Source organism: Bos taurus, chromosome 25 (assembly GCF_002263795.3).
Source record: "Bos taurus isolate L1 Dominette 01449 registration number 42190680 breed Hereford chromosome 25, ARS-UCD2.0, whole genome shotgun sequence".
NCBI lineage: Eukaryota > Metazoa > Chordata > Mammalia > Artiodactyla > Bovidae > Bos > Bos taurus.
The window spans coordinates 33108420-33131703 of NC_037352.1; the positions used below are offsets into that span (position 1 = coordinate 33108420).

At 56.4% G+C, this 23284-nt stretch overlaps 1 protein-coding gene across 3 annotated transcripts in view; it reads right to left on the reverse strand.

Annotated features, from left to right (window-relative positions):
• CLIP2 (CAP-Gly domain containing linker protein 2) overlaps nt 1-22607 on the reverse strand; it is a 75099-nt gene extending 52492 nt beyond the window's left edge. For 2 of the 3 annotated variants that reach the window (XM_005225047.5, XM_005225046.5), the window contains exons 1-2: nt 22267-22607; nt 594-783 (exon numbers count right to left, since the gene is read on the reverse strand). In XM_005225047.5, coding sequence (XP_005225104.1) covers nt 594-717 — 124 coding nt within the window. In that variant the 5' untranslated portion in view covers nt 718-783; nt 22267-22607. Of the gene's footprint in view, nt 1-593; nt 784-22266 lie in introns of those variants that run through there. The other variant, NM_001192120.3, reaches the window with a different exon arrangement.
• Between the last annotated feature and the right edge of the window lie 677 nt (nt 22608-23284).

Consider the following 23284-nt stretch of genomic DNA (forward strand, 5'->3'; position numbering starts at 1 on the left):
TCTTAGTTTTGTCATCAGAAAAAGCCAACAGCTAACAGCTGTCCTCAACCATTTGCCTTCAGAGCTGGTGCCTCCAGTCAGAGTGCCGGGCCTTAACCCTGCCCTGTGGGCACCCTGTGCCCACCCGCAGGAGGTTACATGAGTAAAGCAAGTTCAAAGGGCACGGGTCTGGGTGGCACACAAGAAAGCTAGTGTGGGGGACCATCTCAGACCCCAGAAGGGGAATGAGTGGGCGCAGGGAGGTTGGCAGAGGTTGGAGTGCCAACAGGGCTGTGTCTTCCAGGCTGAGTGATGTGGGCAAGGTGCCATGCCTCCCCGGGCTTCCACTGCCTCGTCCCTAAGGGAAGGCAACAGCAGTACCTGCCTCCTGGAGCTGGAAAAGTGTCAAAAGGAACAATGAACCCAAAGCACGTGTTACTGCCCATCGCTAGTTAATTTTCAGAGGGATGTGGGCAGACATCAAGAAGAACTTCCCAGAACCACTGGCCTCCGGGCTGGTCAGGAAGTGGCTCAAGTCCTTTCAGCTCTTCCAGAAGAACCACTACCCGCCACCCCGTCCAGCCCCTCACCCCTCTACCCTTGGTCCTACGCACCTTCCTTAGAGCCAGTGGGCGCTACGGTGGTAGAGGCCGAGGCTGACCCAGTGGACGTCCGACCCATGGGGCTTGAGTGCTTCCCCCCACGGCCGGGGGGCTTCAGGCCGCTGGGCTTCTGCATGGTGGTGCCCCTGGGTGGGCACAGAAGGTCCGTGCGGGTCACGTGCTCTCCGCCATGGTCACTCACCTGTGGGCACACAACAGAATGGATGACATTACATCACCAGATGACATCACACCCCTGGCCCCGTGAAGTGGAGACCACGGTCACCCCCATTTTCCAGATGGGGAAGTTGAGGTACAGAGAAGTGGTCACAGGTGTGGGCTGTGCATGAGAAGATGTTGTCGGGACTTGTGTCCTGGTCTGCCGGACTCTCAGTCTGGCTTGCTCTCTCTGCCCAGGTCCTGGGCCCAGGAGGTGAGAATCGAGAGTGAGCTGGTTCGGGGGTCTGCGGCACTGGCTGTATTAACCCCAGACGCCCCAGAGCAGGACCACGTGGGTCATCACAGCCACCAACAGCTGGATGCGGCTCTCACCACCAGAGCACAGGCTGGCAGGTTCTGACATGCAAGGCAACCTGGTGGGTCACTCCCCAGTGGACCCCAGACCCTCTAGGACTAGCCAACAGCTCTCATGCTTCTCCATGTGGGCGGACAAAGCAACATCTAATTTAATCAACCAGCTTCACCATGCAGGCCACATGCCAGCTATTGAGTCCAGCACCCGCCCACCCCATCCCTAGTGGAGGGACACACCCACACACAGAGAAGCTTAGACCTGCCCCAACCTCGCACCAGTATGGACTCAGCATGCCCTCTGCCCACCCTCCCACCGCTACAGCTCCCTGCTTTTATGACTAAGCAGAGAAGAACGCGATGCACACAGCACGCAGGGCATTAGGTCTGACAAAGGGGACTCCTGAGAGGGGAAGTCCCCGTGTCCATGGTGATCAGTTCAGGGTACCAGGTGACAGCAAGATGGGCCTGGCTCAGGGGGGCTGGGGGAGCAGAAAGGACGGGCCCACCACTCTACCCCCACCACACTGTGCGCACTCCCTCTCTTGTACGAGGTGCCCGTGGAGGACTCACCGCCCGCTGGGCCCTGTCCCGCCCCCAGAGCCTCAGGCAGGATGCGCCCTCTGCCTTGGGGGGCACACTGTCCAGTGGGGAGAGGGAATACAGAGCACCACGGACGGATAGAGGATTTGGGGAGAAGCATCACGCCCCCCAGGGGCGCTGTATCTCATCCCACTGTTGGACACAGAACACTATTCCTTTTTAGAGAACATTTTTCTCCATTCTCTTTTTCCCCCCAATTTTAAAATTTTATTATTTATTTTTTATTTTTGGCTGCACTGGGTCTTCATTACTGCACTCGGGCTTTTCTCCAGTTGTGGCGAGGGGGGCCTTCTCTCCAGTTGCAGCGTTCAGGCTTCTCTTGTCGTGGAGCACAGGCTCTAGGGCACGCGGGCTTCAGGAGTTGCGGCTCCCGGGCTCCGGAGCACAGGCTCAACAGTTGTGGCGCACAGGCTTAGTTGCTCCAAAGCATGTGGGATCTTGCCAGACGAGGAATCAAACCGGTGTCCCTGCATTGCCAGGTGGATTCTTTGCCACTGAGCCACCAGGGAGATCCCCTTTTCTCCATTCTTGATGCATATGATCTGTGTGTGCACACTAAGTCGTTTCAGTTGTGTCTGACTCTGTACAACCCCATGGACTGCAGCCTGCCAGGCTCCTCTGTCCATGGGATTCTCCAGACAAGAATACTTGAGTAGGCTGCCATGCCCTCCTGTAGGGAAATCTTCCTGAACCAGGGATCGAACCTGCATCTCTTATGTCTCCTGCTTGGCAGGTGGGTTCTTTACCACCAGTGCCACCTGGGAAGCCCCATATGACTTATGTGAGCTGACCCCAAAGTCCCACACCTAGAGTGGACACATGACCCAGGCCTGGCCAGAGCCCCATGGTTAGCTGAAGGAAGGTGGTGTGACCCAAGCAGCATCAGGGCCTGGACTCTGGTTGGAAGCTTTGGGAAGAGGTGCTCTTCTTGTTCCGGGGCTGCCTGGCTGGGGGATGAAAGCCAGGAGCTGCAGGGTTACCACATGGCAGAGCCTGCCAGGGAGCAGTGCCAGCACAGAGAAAGCAGATCTGAGTCCCAGGATTCAGAGAGCCTGGATCCAGCTGAACCTGAAGGTGGTCCCCTGAGTCCTTCATTCACATCAGCCGACAAATCCTCACACACACACAGGCATTGTTATATCTTTTTGCCTAATTCTCTTTGAGGGACACCTGCAATTGATTTCAGGTGGGGCAGTGGTAAAGAATCTACCTGCCAATGCAAGAGACGTGGGTTCAATCCCTGGGTCTGGAAGATCCCCTGGAGGAGGGCATGGTAACCCACTCCAGTATTCTTGTCTGTGTGAACAGAGAAGCCTGGCAGGCTACAGTCCATGGGGTTGGAAAGAGTCAGACACAACTCAGCGACTTAGCACGTATGCACATCACCCGAAATCAAATAAATTCTGACTAATACAGAAGCCAACCCACAATGCTCCCAGCAGGAATATGCAAAGTGTCCCCAGAATGGCTCTCAGGCCAACAAGATGAGCCAGCAACATTATTACCCATCCTGGCACGGCCATGGAAAGAGTCAGCTCCTCATACAGGGCAGCTAGACATCAGAGCGGAGGAAAATGACCTCCCCTAAGCCACAGAATGGTGGCACCTACATGCCCAAGTGGGCTGATGGGAGCAAGGCATACCTGCCAGCCTTGACCTGCCCGCCCCCCACCCGAAGCCACCAAACCCAGCATTCTAATCACCCAACCAACTACCTAATACCCCAGGAATTCTAGGGCCTAGGAGTCACTTGCTGTTAGGCATGGGTCAAGCTACAAATCATGTATCTAATAAACGTCATCCATCACCAACATATAAAGAACATTTGGACTTCCCTGGTGGTCTAGGGGTTGAGGATCCACCTGCCAACGCAGGGGACACCAGTTCAATCCCTAGTCCAAGAAGATTCCACCCACGACTAGTGAAGCCTGCGTGCCCTAGAGCCCATGCTCCTCAACAAGAGAAGCCACCGCAATGACAAGCCCTCGCACCGAAACTAAAGCCCCACGTGCAGCAACAGACCCAATGCAACCAAAAATAATGAACAGATGACTTTTAAAAAGAGAACACTTGACAACCTACTAATAAAACCTAATAAACAAAATGAACAAAAGAGCTGAATACCCACTTCACCAATGAAGGTGTGCAAACAGCAACAAGCATGTGGAAAGATGGCCAACATCCTCAGTCATGAGGGTAATACGGATCAAAACCACAATGCGATACCACTTCACGCCGACTGGAGCAGCTAACATAGAAAAACTGACAATATCAAGTGCTGATGACAATGTGGAATAATCAGAACAGATTGTTGGGAGAAATGAAAAATGGTGCAAACCCGCTGGAAAACAGTTTTTGACAATTTCTTGAAAAGTTAATACATACCCACTATATGACCCAACCACCAAAGAGAAATAAAAACATGTATCCATACAAACATTTGTTTAAAAAAAAATTGTTCATAGTGACCTTATTCACAAAACATGAAACACCCCCAAATATCCATCAACTGGTGAACACATGAACACATTTATACAATAGTACACAGAGGTCCCTTGGCATCCTCAGGGGATTGGTTCAGGACCCTCTGCAGATATCTAAATGGGAGGATGCTCAAGTCCCTCACATAAAATGATATTATGCAGTCAGCCCTTCTGACTGCAGATGCAGAACCCAACTATCCTTTTTTTTGGCCATGCCATATGGCATAGCCACCAGGGCTTCCCTGGTGACTCAAAACGGTAAAGAATCTGCCTGCAATGAGGCAGACCCGAGTTTGACCCCTGGGTTGGGAAGATCACTTGGAGAAGGAAATGACAACCCACTCCAGTATTCTTGCCCGGAGAATTCCATGGACAGAGGAGGCTGGCAGGCTACAGTCCATGGGGTCGCAAAGAGTCGGACACAACTGAGCGACTGACACTTCCACTTTTCTGCAGCATGTAGGACCTTATTTTCCCAATCAGGATTGAACACACACCCCCTGCATTGGAAGGCAGTCTTCACCACTGGACCACCAGGGAAGTCCTTGACTACAGATATATGCAACAATATTGAATGAGCCTCCAAAACACTATGCCAAGTGAAAGAAACCAGACACAAAAGACTACACATTGTTTGAAATCTCAAAACTATAGACACAGAAAGAGCAGCAGTTGCTGGGGGCTGGGCAGGGACTGACTTCAAATAGGCACAAGAGAACATTCTGGGTGGTAGAAATACTCTAACCCTGAACTGTGGTGATGGCTGCCCACCCATATGTTTATACTAAAAGTCATCAAACTGTACACTTAAAATGGATAGATTTAACGGTAGGTAAATTAGATCTCAACTTTTTAAATCCATAAAAAAAAAAAAAAAATTCCTGAAGACTCCCCACAGAAGTTAGTGCAAGGTCCTCCTCATGCCCTACCACGGCCCTCCCTCGCCCACTCCACTCCAGCCACTCTTGCTCACACTAAGCATGGCCTGGCCTCAGGGCCTTTGCACATGCTGTTGCCTCTGCCTGGAGTGCTTTTCCCTCAGATATGCAGTGTGCTGCTCATCTCCTTCAAGCACCTGCTCCAATGTCCCCTTCTAAGAGTACAAGCCCTCCCCACCCCTCCCCTGCTTTGTATTTCTCTACTGCCTGAGGATAGGACTTGAGTCTGTTTTGTTTCCTGAGGTATCTTTGGTCCTGATGTAGGCCTGGTGCCTACAGGTGCTCGGTGAATCTCTTGGTTAATGACACTGGCTTAAAGCAATGAAAGGCCCGGGAGGCTCCCCTCACCTCCCCAGGGCCCAGGCTTCAGGACTCAGTGGCTTCTAATGATCAACCCAGCTGGTCGTCTCACACTGCGGCTTTTCAGGCAGCTGGTCCGCTCACTAGCTTGCCTGCTCTCTGAGACAGGGACCAGGCGTCAAAACTGTGTCTGGCATTCCAGCCTCCCCAGCCAGCCTCGCCGACAATGACCCTGCATTTCCTCACCACTCGCCTGCCACTCCCGCACGTCCCAGACTCTTCCTCTGCCTTTTCCCCCCACCTGCTTCACTTCACATATTCCAGCCACATATGAGACACTTGGCCCAATGCCTCCTCCTCCAGGAAGTCCCCCAGGACCTTTGACCCACAGAGGCTTGAGGATCACACACTGAGCCAAGAAGAGAGAATACTGTTCTCTTATCTTCATCTGCCTCCTGGGAACCCATGGGCCACCCCGGCTGGGGCCACAGTCTTCTCTCTGGGAACCCCAGCTTCAGCAGGGTACCTGGCACAGAGCTTGTGATTCAGAAACCCCATAGGACAGCACATTTGCTGTGGCTCAGAGGACAACAAATCTCCGGGGATACTGCTCTCAGGGGAGGCTTCCAGAGGCTCCCATAGTCGCCCTCCTGCCCTCCCAGGCCCTGATGACCCAGGAGCATCCAGTATGAGGAACCTACTGTGTGCCAGACCATACGCCCTGGTGAGGCAGTGGGCATCCTACAGGTGAACATTCGATGCCCAGGAAAGTCCGAAGATGCACCTAAAGCCACAGACCGCTCAGCAGCTGGGCGGGAGTCAGACCCAGATCTGGCCCCGCCTCCCCACGCTGCCTGGACCAGGCTTGGAATAACATTTGTAGGACCCCTGGCCTCTGGGGAGGGCGCCCACGTGCCTCACTGACAAAGGAGACCAGAAGAGAAGGCGGAAGAGAGCAGAACCCCGGCGGTGTAACCCAGTCCCCGGAGGGCTGGGGTCAGAGGAGGAGAGGCCAGCCACCCACCCCCAGCCCCACCCCCACCCCCGTGCAAGGCTCCAGCGCTGGGGGAGCACGGCGAGGGGCAAATGGAACAGGAAGAGGGGGAGGAGGGCCCTTTATGACTCAGGCCCGCTCGTGGGATACAGGAAGAGAGAGGTTTCTTGGAAAAAGCTGGGACGTGGGGATACGCTGGCCTTTGACCACGCTGCGGCCGATGGGGGAGGCCTGGGAGGAAGTATTGCTTTCAGTCTCACGGAGTCCAAACTCTAGACCCATCACGACTAGCTGTAGGGCCCCGGCCGGGTGTGAGCCTCAGCGTCATCACCTGTAAAATGGGAGGGAACACTGCTGCCACGTGGGAAGCACGGCGTGCAAGGCCGCGGAGGCAGCCCCACGAGGGTGCCTCTGTGCCCGGCACACAGGCTGTGCAGAAGGGGCGGCGTCTCTACGATCCGGTCTCTGTTATGTTCTCCGCAGGCCCGGAATGCACACGCCGCCTCCCCCTGGGACCCGGGGCCACAAGGCAGGCATCGCAGAGGCGGGCGAGGGCGGGCGGCATTCAGACCAACAGGCCCCCTTTGTGGCGCCTTCAATCGCCATTGACAGAAGACAAACCGGGCTGCATTTCAGGGTTTCCATTTCAGCTGTCCCGGGGGTGGCGGGCCGCAGTTTGGGGCCGGGGAGGGGGAATGGGGCCCAAGAACTTTCTGCCAATCGGAGGCCCAGGGTGCAGCCCGGCAGATCGGGGAAAGGTGCCAAATAGGGCAGTGGAAAGCCCGTGCCCTCGTGCCAGCGTCGCCCAAAGGGCGCGGGAGGCGGCACCAGGAAGTGGGCTCCCAGGACCAGACCTCAGCTCAGCCATCAGCCGCACCCTGGGCTCTCCTCCTGGAGGGCAGCCCTCCCCCTCCGCCCAACAGAGGTGGCTCTCCGGGAGCGGGGTTGGGGGGCTGCGCCTCCTCCCCACCCCACGGATCCCCGCGGCTGGGGTGCCCAAGCTCCCCCTGCTCTTCTGAGCCACGTGGCAGCCAGAGATGGACTCAGTGTGGCCCCCTGCCCAAAGGCTGGGGACCGCAACAGTGCCATGGTGGTGTGGGGGAGGGGAGGAAGAGTGCTCTACCGGGAGCACGGGGTGGGGGCTGGGAGCACAGACCCCACCCTGCCAAGTCGACCAAACAGCTGAGGATTTAGAGTGCTTAAAGTGGGGCGGGGGTTGGGGGGGGTATCCAGAGACTGAAAGGGACACTTGGCTGGCGGGGGGTGGGCTAAGGGTCTCCTAGTGGTGCCCAGACACTGGGATGGCGGGGCGGGGATAAAGCCCCACGGAAGACATCAAGCAAAGAATCCAACAGTTTGCATGGGCATTTTTTTTTCTTGGAAAGCACAAAGCAATCAGTTTTATTATGTCAAGTATGTATATGTGTTGTAGAGAATTTCTAATCAAATCAAGTTTTTTGCTCTGTTTCATTTTTCTACACCTTTGAAGAATATTTAATGTTTTAAAAAACTGTATTATTGAGTATAACTGCTTGATGATGTTCTGTTAGTTTCTGCTGTACAACAAAGTAAAGGACACATATATGCTTTCCCTCTTGAACCTCCCACCCCCTGCCAGTCCCACCCCTCTAGATCTGCACGGAACACTGGGCTGTGCTCCCTGTGCTATACAGCAGCTTCCCACTAGCTATTCCTTTTTATTTATTGATTTTATTTGGAGGACAATTACTTTACAATAGTGTGATGGTTTTTGCCATCCATCGATATGAGTTGGTCACAGGTATACCTGAAGCCCCCTCCCCCAGCTGTTTTACACATGGCAGGGTGTATACGGCAGTGCTACAATCCCAATCTGCCCGACTCCCCTGCCCCCCTTGGCCACATGTCCACTCTCCAGGTCTGCGTTTCTATTCCTACCCTAAAGATAGGTTCGTCTGTACCATTTTTCCAGATTCCATATATATATGCGTTAATATATGATTTTTTTTTTCTTTTTGACTCACTTCCCTGTGTGTCCAGATAAGCATTTTAGCGAAACTTCCAGGAGCCGATGAGGACGAGGCGGGTGGGGGCTGCTGCGACAGACAGGGACTCCAGGAAGTCTGAACTGAGACAGAGGCAGTGGCTGGAGGGGACAGACACTGAGCAGGTGGCAAACAGCGGCGGGGGGTGGGAGGAGGCGGAGTAGGGAGGGCTAAGGAAAGGATGGCAGGAGAGTCAACGCCAGGAGGGACCTGGGAGATGGGAGGGGCTGGGGCGGGGATGGTGCTCATTTGGGGAGACGTTAGTGGGAAGTGATGGGGGTCTAGGGCGCCCACCCAGTGTGCAGGGTCAGGGGCTGGAGGGAAAGAAGAAAGGGACCCCAGGCACCAAGCTGAGGGCACCCGATGACAGCAGGGCATGAGCAGGCCAGCTTTTGAGGAGACAGGTGGGGCCTCCCCAGTCGCAGGGAAATGCAAATCCAAGCTGCCAGATCCTGTTTCCCACCCAATCAGATGGGCGCAAAGTCAAGGAGCCAGGTGATACCAAGTTGCTGGAAAGGCCTCGGGGTAGAGCTCACCAGTGGGCACCGGGAAGGTAGGGGGGCAGGGAGACGTGCGGGTGCAGAGGACACCCAACCACGGACCTTGGCCGAGCGTCCAGGAAGCACCTCCATGGTGCTAATCCACAGCACCCCCAGCAAATGTGGCTTGAGGGATGGGGCTGGGGCGGGGCAAGTGGGGGCTTCATTTCTATATTTTTTTTAATGCAGGAGGCCTGGGTTCGATCCTTGGGTTGGGAAGATCCCCTGGAGAAGAGAATGGCTACCCACTCCAGTATTCTTGCCTGGAGAATCCCCATGAACAGAGGAACCTGGTGGGCTACAGTCTGTAGCATCCCAAAGAGCCTGACATGACTGAGCAAGTAACACTTTGACTTTTCATTATTTATTTGCCTGAGCTGGGTCTTTGATGCAGCACTCTCAATCTTCAATTTTCCTTGTGGCATGCGGAATCTTTTTAGCTGGGCATGTGGGACCTAGTTCCCTGACCAGGGATTGAACTTGGGCCCCCCTGCATTGGGAGCGCAGAGTCTTACCCACTGGACCACCACCACACACAAGTCCTGCTTCATTAGTATTTGTAAGATTTGCTTCTTTCAGTCCCGCATGCTGTACATGGGAGTTCACTGAGCCCTGTCTATTCTTTCGAGTGCCTAAAATATTTCAAAACATTAAAATTTTACTTTTATTTATTTTTAGACTGCCTGGTGAGGCATGCAGGATTTCGTTCCCCGGCCCGGGATTGAACCCATGCCCCCTGCAATAAAAGTGTGGATTCTTAACCACTGGTCTGCTAGGGAAGTCCCTCAAAATACTTTTTAAATAAAAAAAAAAAAATTTTTTTTTAAAGATAGACACAAGGAGAGAGGGAGAGAAAACAGTTTCCCCCTCCATGCACATCCACCAAGAGGAATGGGGGGCAGGCACCAAACAGAGTGAACCCCAGGTGCTAACCCCAGGCTCCAAATGGTGGGCCCTTATACAAACATGGTATGGGTGCCCCCAGCCCTGGCCCACTGGGCACCCCAACACTCACACCTGCACTAGAACCCCAGTGCTACCCAACCCCCAAATCCAGGGTGACCACCACCCCCATGAGCCTCCACCCAGCCGGCACCACGGCCTGTCCCATCCTGCTGGGGAAGGAGGCCGTTTGTTTGCATGTGACTGAGGCTCGGGAAATTTCAGCCAGTGGTGAGGCTGGGATCCCCATGGGCAAGTGGAGAGTGGGGCACCCTCCCTGCGAGCCCTGCCAGCTCAGAGCAGCCGCCCCGAGGCCAGGGAGGGCTGGGGCGGTGCGGCCTGCCTGTGGCCCCGGCCCCACACCCGCCCTGCTCTCACCCAGTGGGGGGACCACAGGGCAGAATGTGTCAGCCGAACATTCCCACAGCCGCCGGCCAGCGGCAAGACACTCCAGGAAGCATGGGGCAGCAGTGGGCCCCGTCTGGGGTCCAAGTCGCCCTGGGGATGCCTGGCAGCCATTCAAAACGTGCAGAAGGGACCCGGCCCGAGCCTCACAGCTGCGCTAGGGTAGGAACCCAGGCTCCACCAGCTGATGTGGCTTCCAGGAGCGGGGAGAGAGGACAAAGCTGCGGAGATGACAGGGCAGGCGCGCCCACAGGACTGAGCAGGGAAGGACAGGCGGACCCAAGAGCCCTGGTCGACTCCCCATCTCCCTGGCACCTGCAGGGGGAGCCACGAGCAGGGCTGAGTCCAGAAGGCCGGGATGTAGTCCCGCCTGCTTGCCATCCTGCATCCTCACAGCTCCTGAGCTTGGGGCTGCGGTTCTTAATTTGTAAGTCAGTGTCTTCCTTGTCCGGCCCACTGCCTGGGCGACTGCAGAGCTCTGGAAATGGCCAGCCTGTCAGTCCTCCCTGAGCTGGACAGACTGGGCTGTGGCCATCTTCCCTTGGGCTGGGAGTTCAGATCCTGTCTCCCAGCAAAGGGGATCAGGACTTCCCCTCCCTGCCCTGCCAGTCCAGCGAGGGGAAGGAATGTGGATATACTTCTGTGCACTACACACACACACACACACACACACACACAGCTGGCATGCTCAGAACCAGAGCACAGCCATGGCCCCAGAGCCCCAGCCCTAGCTGTGCGGCCACGCTCCAGACTTAGTGACTGGACAGCTGGGATCCTCCCACCACTGGTCCAGGACACTGGGCAGGCATCAGCCTGACTTTGCTGGATGGGGTCCCGGATTAGGCCCAAAGAGAAGGGCTAGTTGCCCCCTGACCCACCTTTATTCCCATTTCACAGGATGGGAAAACTGAGGCCCAGGGCAGAAATGTGAAGCGAACAGGACAGTAAGAGACAACTGCCCAAATGAAGAAGAGCTGGGCTGGGCAAGAAGGTCCTTGAGATCAGACAAAATTGGAGTCACAGGGAAGGGCGGGGCTGCTGAGGTCACCCAGCCATCAGGGCAACAGGAAGGAATGGGCTCTGGTATCCTGCCTCCCTGGCCACAATGCTGAGCCAGTTGTCTTTCACTACTGCCTCCTTCCCTTCTGGTTTCCATGGCAGCTCCATCTAACCCGTCCAGGCCAGCGCAGCTGCAGGAGGGTCACCCATCTCCTGGGTTCTCCTCCCCAACCCAGCATGCTGGGCCTCCTCCCCAGGGTTGGGATTTGCACAAGCAACTCAAAAAGACCCCTGAGCAAAAGGAGAGTCTTTACAATAAGTGGTGCTGGATCAAATGGATAGCCAAGAGGGAAAAAAACCAAAAACCAAAAAAACCCCATTATCTTTTCTGTGACTGGCAGAATAATGGCTTCATCCTGGTTCTTGTGAATTTATCAGTTTATGTGGCAAAAGGGAATTAAGGCTGCAGATAGAACTAAGCTGCTAATCAGCTGACCTGAGAGAAGATTATTCTGAATGATCCAGGCAGACGCAATGTAATCACGAGGGTCCTTATAGGTGGAAAGGGGAGGCAGGAGAGGCAGAGAGATGGCTGCCTGCAAAGGACCCGGTCTGACATTGCTGGCTTTGAGGATGGAGGCAGGGGCTGACAGCCAAAGAATGCAAGTGGCCTCTAAGAAGCTGGAAAAGGTTTCCAGAAACAGATTTTTCCTTAGAATTCCTAGAAGGAACGTAGCCCTGCTGACATCTTGATTTCAACCTGCTGAGATCCATGTCAGACTTCTGACCTCCAGAAGTGTAAGATAATACATTTGTGTTGTTTTAAACCACTAAGTTTGTGGTCATTTGTTATAAGAGCTACAGGAAATTAATACGCTTGCTTCACATCATACACGACCATCAGCTCCAGACAGAGGGCAGGATCTAAACGTGAAAGGTAAAACAATACAGTTTTTAGAAGACATGAAAGAGGATCTGCCTAACGCTGGAGAAAGGCAGAGATTTCAACACAGGAAGTGCTGAAAGGGAAGAGATGGAAAAACTGGACAATATGCTTCTGTGACTCAAATGATACCACTGGGGTTGGGGGGAAGGAGAGAGAGAGAATGAATTTGTAATTCCTGTATTCTGCAAAGGATTCCTATTCAGAATATGGGAAAAACTCAACAAATCAAGTAAGAAAAAACTCAGCAAGACTTGAACAAGCACTTCAGCCCAGAAAAGGGTATTCAAACGACCCATAAACAGATGAAAAGAAGTTCACCTTCATTAGTCACCATGACAACACTACATCCGCTGGAATGTATAAAAGGAAGCATGGACCCAAGTGTTGGTGAGGACGTGGAATACCCAGAACGCTCGTGCACTGGTAGCACGAGTGCAAAGTGGTGTCAGCAACGTGGAAAGCAGTCTGGCGTCACACACCGCAGCTGAGCGTGACCCCGCAATCCCACTCCTAGCTATGTGTGCATGCGTGCTCAGTCACTTCAGTCGTGTCCCACTCTTTGTGATCCCCGTGGACTGTGGCCCGCCAGGCTCCTCTGTCCATGGGGATTCTCCAGGCAAGAATACTGGAGTGGGTTGCCATGCCCTCCTGCAGGGGATCTTTCCAACCCAGGGATCGAACCAGCATCTCTTATGTCTCCTGTATTGGCTCTTTACCACTAGAGCCACCAGAGAAGCCCATCCTGAGCTATGTCGCCGCAGGAAAGTGCACATACATGCACCAGGAGACATGGACTGTTCCTAATACCCTCGAACCGAAAATAACCCAAATATCCATCACCATCAGAGTGAGTAAATAAGTGGTGGTTTGTTCACACAACGGAATAAAGCACAGCAGTGAGAATGGGTGAACTACAACTACACGCAACCACATGTGTGAGCCTTGTGAATCTCGAGTGAAAGAAGCAGCTGTGAAAGTGCTTCAAGTTTGATTGCATGCTTCTGTTTAAAAAGAAGGTCAGGGATTTCCCTGGTGGTCCAGTGGTTAAGAATCCCCCTTGCAATGCAGGAGGCACCAGTTCAAACTCTGGTCCGGGAAGATCCCACATACTGCATGGCAACTGAGCTTGTGAGCTGCAGCTACTGAAGCCTGCATGCTCTAGGGCCCAGGCTCTGCAAAAGAGGCCACCGCAAAGAGAAGTCCCCGCTCGCCGCCACAACTAGAGAAAGCCCGCACACAGCAACGCAGACCCAGTGCAGCCAAAAATCAATAAAGTGTTTAAAAATAAAAAGAAGCTCAAAGGCAGGCAAAAATTTATTGATGGTGCCAGAAATCAGGGACAGGGTCACCCTTGGGTCAGGGGTGTAGACTGGAAGGAAAAACAAGAGGGGCTCTGGGGGAGCTAGCGGGTTCTGATTCTGGATTTGAGTGCCACACAGGTATTTCAGTTTGAGTAAAGTCGACAAAATACTACACTCATGATACACACACTTGTCCGTATGGACGCTGTTCTTCAACAAAAAGGCTTGTTTTTGTTTTTAATTCCCTGGGCTTGGGGGGAGTGGCAGCAGGAGTAGAGGAGGCAGGGCAGGCCCAGATCATTACACCAGGCGTGATCCCTGCTGCTCCGGGGCCTCCCCCACCCTGCAGATGACCCCAGCCAGCACCTAACCATGTGGACCCACTGACGCATCCGACTCCCCCAGGGTCTGTGGACTGCCCACGGGCAGGCTCAAGCCCCACGGGGCTCCAGCTCCCAGGACCTGGCACAGAGGGGTTCTGTGCTCACCGAACAGCCTTCCAGCCCCAGCTTTCCTCCCTAAAGAAGGCATGCTGATTCCCACCCCAGCAGCCTCTCACTCCCAGGGCTTCCCCTGTAGGCAGGGGGCAGGGGGAGGCAGAGCCCGCTGAGGTCAGAGCCTGGCTCCTCACCCACACGAGAGGAGGGGACACCAACCAGGGCTCACGACGAACGGTCAGGATGTGGGTGGCGTGGAGAAGGGATGAACCAGCTAGGGTCCGTGGGTACCACCTACACCTCTGAAGGGCCAGCCAGGATGGCTGGTGGGGGGCGGTGCAAAGGAACGGGGGAGGCAGGGCAGAATTTAGTGGCCCCAGGGCTGAGGTCAGTGACTAACAAGCCCTCAAAGTCTGCATTTTCTTTTATTGCTTCCAGGAAGGCACTCCCCATCAATGCCCCCAGTCACCGAATTCTGGCAGAATATCGCCAACGCCCAGGCACAGCCACGCAGTCTGTCACATCTCCAGGCCTTTGCACACTCTGTCCCTCCTGCTAGAATCCCTTCCTCTCATCCACTGGCAAGACCCCTGGCCTCTCTCACTGAGAACAGCTTTAAAGGGCAGGTTCTTAGAGTATCTTGTTTGTTGCAGGGCTCTTGGTACCTAGGACAGCGCCCAACCCACAGGGGAGCTCAAAAGATGTTTAAGGAATACATGAATGAATAAAACACCCTCCTCTGCCTTCATCAGCTTCCCAGGTGGCATTAGTGGTAAAGGACCCGCCTGCTGCTGCAAGAGACATAAGAGATGCAGGTTCGATCCCTGGCTCGGGAAGATCTGGATGAGGGCATGCAACCCACTCCAGTATTCTTGCCTGGAGAATGCCATGGACAGAGGAGCCTGGCGGGCTACAGTCCATAGGGTTGCAAAGAGTTGGACACGACTGAGGTGACTTAGCATGCACACATGCATGCCTCCAACACCACTCTCATGTTGAGTTGGAGGCCCATGGCAGCTTGTCACACCCCATGGCCACACTCACTGGCCAGCTTGGCGTGATCTCTGGAAAGGAGAGAGAGGAGTAACTCAACATTCCAACTAACTCACATTCTTCTAGAATCCCAGTGCCACGCACACCTGGCACAGAGCCACTGCTCACCAGTGAGTCCAACAAGCAAGGAATCAGGTAGTGAGCCCCCTGCCAGTGGGGGTAATTAAGCAAGGACTGAAGCCTACTCTCAGAATGGTTCTTGCCTCAGTTCCTGCTGCCCTGAGAGGCTCTTGTAAGCTGGCATGGCTATTATCACTGTCGATAACAACATGAACCAGAACTTGCTGAGCATCTCCCCCAGTCCAGGGCTGGGCCACCACAGCTGTGCTCTGCACTGTGCCTGACTGCGAATCTGGGTGGTGTACCAGGTGCAGGAGTCTGGGTGGGATGGTGCTGTATCCCCACCAAGCTGTTTCAGCACAAGGAGTCACAGACCTGTAACACTCATTCTGCTGCAGGCACGTCTAAGCCCTTCATAGATATGAACCTGTCCAGTGTGCGCTGCAACCCTGTGAAGAAGATGCTGTCATGAGCTCCACTTACTAACCGGGAAACTGAGGCCCAGAGCCAGCAGGTCGCTTGCTGGGGATGATACAACTGAGCGGTGGCAGGTGGGATTCCCGCTTAGGTCCCCTGGCCTTGAAGTTCACATTCTTAAACACTGCTCTTTTAAAAAACTTATTTATTTGGGGCCATGCTGCACAGCATGTGGGATCTTAGTTCCCCAACCAGGGATCGAACTTGTGCCCCCTGCACTAGAAGCATGGAGTCTTAACCACTGGATCACCAGGGAAGTCCCCCTTAACCACTGTTCTTTACTTCCTCAGAACTGAGACCAACGCTCTTCCAGGCACCGGGTTGGGAGAACAAGGGCACAGTTTGAAGCAGGAGGTCAGGAGGGCACCCCACGGCCCTGGGTGCCGACACCACAGTCCACAGCGTGTCTGCCAGCTCCTTCCTGCTTCTGGCCTGTTTCCTGGGCCCCTTCCACCCAGCACGCTGAGCTCCAGCTTCCCTGAGCTTCTCCCTGCTCCTGAAGACACCCCCGCCAGGTGCCTGCTATGCCAGGATGCCCTCACCCCTCTTCTGCATGCGTGCTAAGTCGCTTTAGGCGTGTCCGACTCTGTGCAGCCCTAAAGACTATAGCCTGCCAGGCGCCTCTGTCCACGGGATTCCCCAGGCAAGAATACTGGAGTGGGTTGCCATGCCCTCCTCCAGGGGATCTTCTGGACCCAAGGATCGAACCGCATCTCTTATGTCTCCCGCACCGGAGGTGAGTTCTTTACCACTAGCGCCACCTGGGAAGCCCTTCACGCTTCTTCTACCCCTGAGTCAAGTCCTGGGGCCCAGTGGGTGTGTCCAGAGCTTTCTGCACACCCCTGTATCACAGACTCCCCGGCATCCTCGCAGGATGGGGATTCTCTGGCAGGGACCAGTTGAGCTCCTGGTTCCCAGGGTCTCACTCCTTCCCCTAGAGCTCGTCAGGCCCTCGTGGAGGGGACTGGCTGTGAGAACCAGCCCCCGCTCTCGGCTCCCCTGCAGCTGCTGCTAAGAAGCCTCCAGGAGGAGGGTTATTAAGATCACAGGGCAGCTGCAGTCCTCTCTTCCCTCTGCCAGGGACCCCCTCCCAGGACCTGCTGCCCCTCACTCAGGCTTTCATGTTATATATAGCAGGGGCTTACACCAGACAGCGTGACAATGCAAAGTCACTCCAAACTCCTTATGCCCCCTGGATCTGGCTGCTAGAAAGCTGGGTCAAATTACCACCAAGGTGCCGCAGCCCCTCTGGCTTCATCTGATGTTTGCTACCCCGGGCTCCCCCTGCTCCAATTGTCTCACGTCTTTTCCATCTCCTTAGACTGCGTTTATCTTTGTAAATCACCTCGAGTCCTTTCTGGATTGGACAAAGAATACAGGAGACCCTTCTGGGCATCTTCTCTCCTCTGCTCTGAGTTCCCAGTGCCCAGCGCAGCCCTCGGTCAGAGAGAAGCTGAATGCGGGCTGAGTGAAGTGAACCTACAAGCAGGTGAACTCAGGCAGGGAAGTCTACAGCAGAAGAGGGAACAGCAGGAGCGAAATCAGGATATGTGCCATGCACGTGTGTGTGTGCCAAGTCGCTTCAGTAGTGTCCAACCCTGTGATCCTATGGACTGTACCCTGCCAGGCTCCTCTGTCCGTGGGATTCTCCGGGCAAGAATACTGAAGTAGGTGGTCATGCCCTCCTCCAAGAGATCTTCCCAACCCTGGGATTGAACCTGCATCTCTTATGTCTCCTGCATTGGCAGGCAGGTTCTTTACCACTAGCGCCACCTGGGAAGTCCCCAGAATCAGGATAGAAGGTAGCAAAAAAAAAAATCAGAAAACACCTCATGTCATTTCCTCCTTCATCGCAGGGAGGGGCCTTCAACCAGATGCCCGGCCTCACAGCGGGCCTGGAAGAATGGTGGGCTCCACGCTGAGCCTCCAGGCCGGACACTCAATGCCCCACTGCCCCCAAACTTCTTCACTTTTCTCTCTCTGCGCCCCTCAGGAAGGCGCGCCTTATCCACCCCGAGTCCGCCCATCCTTCAGGACACAGCGCAGTCCTGTTTCCCCCCGAGAGCCCCCTCAGCCATCCCACCCACGCCGTGCCCTGCCTCTGAGTCATTCTCAGGGACTTGAACCATTGTCGGGGGCAGTGACCCCACTGGGTATGGAGGCTCTTCTACTCTGGCCTTAAAAATGTTCCTCGAAGGTACTGATGTCATTTATACTTTCAGGAAGGGGACTTTTGTCTTCCCGATTCAGCAAACGCCTCTTGAAGGTGGGGTCTGAAACTAAGGTGTCCTCTGCTCCGTCCACGCTGAGGGGCTCAGCCATCACCCACTCCTACCTACCACGCTGGATGCTGGAGAGTGAGGCTGGGGCACCCCAGGGGTAGCTGAGGCCAGGCTGGGGGCAAGAGGAGCGGATCAGCCCTGAGTCACCTCCTTTAGGGACGAGAGATTGGAAAACCAGGCCCTCATCGTGAGCTCCCAATTTCCCCTCTCCCGGTAAAGAGATCAAAAAGGCGAAGATGGAAGTGAATGAGGGGCGGGCGTCTCCCTGGGCTGTGGCTGGAGTCAGAGGCACGTTCCAGGGTGGGAGCCAGGGCGCTCCTTGAAGCCGGAAGCTGGTAAGTGGACATGGCCCCAAACTCATGCCTCGTTAATCAAAACCACCTGCTATGCTCTACTTTCTATTCAGAGGGGAAATGTTTCATTATCATTTTGAAGCATTTCCTCTGAAAACATGAGCTCTGTTACCGTTTCTGTACGCTGGGAAGGAAAGAGAGGTGGGATGGGGTGGGTCCCCTGCTGGCACCACCCCTCCCTGACCCCAGTCCCCTGGTGCCAAAGGGGAGCCCATCCTGGGCCCCAAGCCTGGTGCGGAGGCCTGCAGTGGGCTCCCAGAGATGGCGAGCCCCCACTCCCCTGTCCTCCCCGCAGCCCACACACCCCACATCATAACCCCATACCAGCTGTGCCCAGCCATGTCCCCCACCCGCAGACCCAGAGTCGGCATGGCCTGCCCTCCACCAGCCCAGCGGATGGGGTGGGTGCCCTCACCCAAGCTGGGCCCATCCGGCTCTCCGGCACCCAGAGACTGAGGGGAGTGCCCCTGGGTGGTCCTGTGGCCTCCAGCTGAAGCCACCCTTCAGGGCGGCCACACAAGAGAGAGGAGCCACGACAGAGGCATCAGGAGAGGACAGCAAATGAAACCGGAGTCCAGAGAGAGGAAGGCTGGAGGAGGGGCTGCCTGCCGGCTTCCCGGGTCCTGGGGGAGCCAGGCCGCCTGCAACCGTTTCCTGCAAAGTTCCTTTCCTCTCAACTCCCCTTTCACTTAACCTAATTGGAGGCAGTCCCTGTTCTCAGCAACAGAATAAACCAAAGCGAGGTGTCGGGGAGTGGGGGGGGGCCCTCCCCCTTCTCCCATCAAGCCTTCCCCTCAAGGCCTGCCCATCAAGCCTAGGACACTAGACGGTTTATAAAAGGTGAGGCCCTGGGAATATAAAAGGCAGGGCCCCGCCAGCTGGGAGTGGGCCCTGGGAGCCAAAGAGGGGCTGGACTTGGAACCTGAGCCCGGGAGATGGAGGCGTCTGAGGAAGGGATGGCCAAAACCTTGCTTTCCGGAAGTGAACCAGATGGGCAAGTGGATGGTGGAAGGAACTTATGTCGTCCAGGCACACAGTAGGTACTCAATAAATGCAAGGAGGGACTTCCCTGGTGGTCCAGTGGCTAAGACTCCGAGCTGCCAATGCAGAGGGGTCGGGTTTGATCCCTGGTCAGGGAACTAAAGAGCTCGCATGCTGAAACTAAGACCCAGAGCAGCCAAAATAAATAAATAAATGTAAATGCGTGGGGGGCAAACAGGGAAACCTCTCCTCGTCTTGAATTCCTCATCCATAAAATGTAAGCAATGTTATCAAGATATCCACAAACTAAGACACGCGTTCAAAGAGCTTAAAACAGTTCCTGGCAGAGTAAGCACTCAGCATGCATTGTTGTTGCTGTTTTTTAACCTAAACAAAGGCTGACATTCTCCCCAAAGACCGCTGTGCGGGGGCTTTGGTCTGAAGGTGCCCTCCCTCCTCCAGCTTCATAAGTTGAAATCCTATCCCCCAGGGAGACAGTATTAGGAGGTGGGGCCTTTGGGGTGATTAGGTCAGGAGGGTGGAGTGCTCATGAATGGGATTAGTGCCCTCGTAGAAGAGACCCCACAGAGCTCCGAGCCCCTCTACAGCTTGAGAACACAAAAATAAGTGTGACTCGGAAAAGGGTCCTCACCCAACCATGCTGACACGTGGATCTCAGCCTTCCAGCCTCCAGAGATGTGAGAAGTAAATGGGCTGTTTAAAGCCACCCAGTCGTTTGTTAGAACCGCTCAGACTAAGGTAACAGGGAACCCGGAGGGTCAAGAATACAGCTTCTCTCCTCTGGGTGCTGAAGCAAAGGTGGGGGGAGATGGCATCAAGAGGGCAGGATCAATCTTTAGGGTGACAGCTCTAGGGACAGAAAGGTCAAGAGGAAATTGTCCCCCACCTCGTGGGCTGGAGCAGAGGGAGCAAGAACGGCATCACCAAGGGAGGCTGGACCAGGAAAGACAGAACAGCCCAGGGAGGAGGCTGCACTGAGGCAGAGAACAGCACGGCCTCGGCGGAGGCTGACCGGCAGGACTGCCTGACAGGGGACAAACAGCTGGGGAGGGAGCAGGACGGGCCACTCGTGGGTGGAGATGGAGGCCGAAGGGCCACAAACACCGGGCATTCTCTCCATTGCAGTACACGCGCTTCGCACACACTTATCTATCCGTTCAGTTCTCTCAACAACCCTAAAAGGTGACACCTTGAGTATCCTCATGTTACAGATGGGAAAACTGAAGGGGAGAGAGGTATCACGACTTGTCTGAGGTCACACAACTAGTAAGTGGCAGGGCTGGGCTTTGAACCCAGGCTGTCAGGCTCCAGCAGTCAAACTTAATTGCCAGAAGGGTGAGCAGATGCTGAAAAAAAATTGCTGCCTCTGCAAGTGGGTTCCTCACTTGGGACTTCAGGCTCTGGGTACAGAATTCGAGGCACCTCCTTCCCAGCCTTCTGGCTGCAGCTGGGGACCCACAGGTGCACAGTCCTGCTTGCTAAGGCTCCCTCCAGGTCTCCTCTGCCAGACTCTTCTGCCTTTGAAACTCCCCTCCAGCCCATCCCCCTTCACCAGTCCCACCATCCCTCCCAGGCCAGGACTGCAGATGCCAACACATCCTGGGCTTATGGAGAAGGGCATCATGCCCCAGTCACCCACATCTTTTGCTGCCCTTCTGACCCACCAGCCACCTGGTCTCTTGCCTCTTTTTCTGACTCCCACCCCTTGCCCACGCTATGTCCTCTCTCTCCAGCCCCCCTTTTGGGATCCTGGCAGCAAACTTCTAGGCCCAGGCTCTGTCAAGCTTCCTGTTCCACCCCATCCTCCAGGTATGCTTCCAGCTCCCGCATCACTGTGCTCCACCGATGCTGCTGGGCTGTGCTCCATGGGGGCCAGGAAGCACCAGCCCTGTATACCTGCCAACCCCTGGCAGTGCTGGGCAGGTGACAGCAGCTGGATGAATGAAGGGCTCATTGTTTACGTTACAACTGGTGCGGAGTCTTCCGCCCACGTGGTCCTCCCAGCCTCCTCCTCCTCCTCTGCCTGCTATCCCTAGATCAGCACCATCCCCCACAAGCCTCCCTTGGGCATCTCACAGCAGCAAGGGCAGCCCCCCCTCCCCAAGCTGGACCTCCCACTTCTCACCCAGAAGGGAAGAGGCGGCAAATCAGAGGTTGGGGCATTCGCAGCTGAGTGGGTGACTTCCCCCCAGGTGCCCCCTCTTATCCAGGGTGGGGCTGGGGCTTGCGTGGCAGTGCCCAGTGGGCACCCTGCCCCGCCCAGGCCCCGCCTAAAGGACCCAAACGGGCGGGCCCTGGAGGCCCAGCTGTAGCATCCTTGGGGCAGCCAGGGCCCCTCCCCGTAGGGAGGGCAGAAAATGTGCTGCCTCACCAGCCACCAGCGCCAGCCTTGGGGGGGAGGGGGGCACCCCTGCGGGAAGACGCCCCACCTCATCCGTCTATTCCCCCTGCGCCATGCACTTTAACCAAGTTTTGCAAAGGGCATTGGCCAAGCGACCACAGCCCGTGGGGCGGGGGCTCCACGTCCTCCCAGACCCGGGGTCTGGAGAAGAGCCGTGTGGCCGCGCCCACCAGGCTCAGCTCCCCCCATCCCCCGCGCGGGGCCTGGGAGCCCAGAGCCCTGCAGCGCGTCCAGCCGCTCAGCGCTGCCCTTGCAAGGAGCGACGGGCGGCTCCCTAGCATCTGTGCCGAACCCCCGTTAGGGGCACCGAGGGCGCTGGGGATGCCTCCACCGAGGGGACCCGCAGCTCGGGAAGGGTTCCCCAACGCCGGCAGCAGCCCCTCCTCGCCTGCAGGCGACGGGGAAGTTGGGGCGGGGGTGCACCCAGAAGGAGCTCCCGCTCACGCCCACCCGCCGGGCCCCGACCCCTTCGGCCTCCCCTCACTCCCCGACAATGCCTCCGTGTCGGCCGCCCGGCTAAGGACCAGGCCCGGGACTACCGCCGCCTCCCGCAATCCCTCGGTCCTTTGTTGCCCGGCGAGCCCCCTCCCTCGGGGTTCGGCCGGCTGTTCCTACCTTCGCTCCTCCAGCAGCAGGCGGAGCGGCGGGCGGCGGGGGCGCCCGACCCCCGTCCTCTCCCGGCGCCGGGGCACCGGCGGGGGCAGAGGATGCTGCGGTCCCCCTCCCCGCGCGCCGCTGCCCACCGCCTGCAGCCCCTCCCGGCGCCGGGGTTCCGCGTTCGCGCTCCGGGTCCGGGCCTAGCGCGCCGCGTGTGCGGCCGGCTGGGCGGCGGCAGGGAAGCGGGTATGCGCTGAGCGGGGCAGCCCTAGCCGCCGCCTGCGCTCCTTGCGGCGGAGCCCGAGCCGAGCTGAGCGGGAGCGGAGCGAGCGGCCCGGCTCCGGGAGGGAACAAAAGGGGCCGGCGCTGGGGCGGGCGCGGGAGGGCGGGGCCTGGCGCGGCGGGGGTCAGGCGGGCGCTCGCGCGGCCTCGCGTTTCTCAGGCTGCAGCGCCGCGCCGCAAGGGGGCGGGCGGGCGGAAAACGCCCCGGCACCTCGTCCACCGGCTCCTAGAGGCGGTCAGTGGCTGGGCGTCCGAAGCGTGCCAGCCCCCCACCTCGGCGCCGGGCACCTATCGGCGCTTCCATCGTATGTGACGGAAGAGAGCATCCTCAGCCTTGCTCGGCTCACAAGGATGTCCCAGACCCCTGAGAGAGGTGGAAGCTGCGCAGAGGGCTGGGGAGGTTTCTGGAGTTTCCGGGAAGGCTTCACTGGAGAGGTGACGTTTGAACTGGACAGGATGAGGAGGAGACAGTGTAGCGGAGCTGCAAACTCCAGGTCTTCCTGGACGGTCTAGAGGCCAAAACGGAGTCTTGGTGATTTGCTCCCAACGCTTGTTTGGAAAAAGTGGTCCCCAAGATACAGATTGAACCCTGCACCATCCTCCCAAGGCAGGCGCTGTCTCCCGGAATATCAGAGGACTGATGCGGCTACCCGCCTACCCCGCCTACCCCTCCACCCCGGGGGAAGTCGAGGGCAGAGGCTAAGTGGCAGCCGAGGGGTGAGAAGGAACTGGGTCCCAGCACGCATAGGTGCCT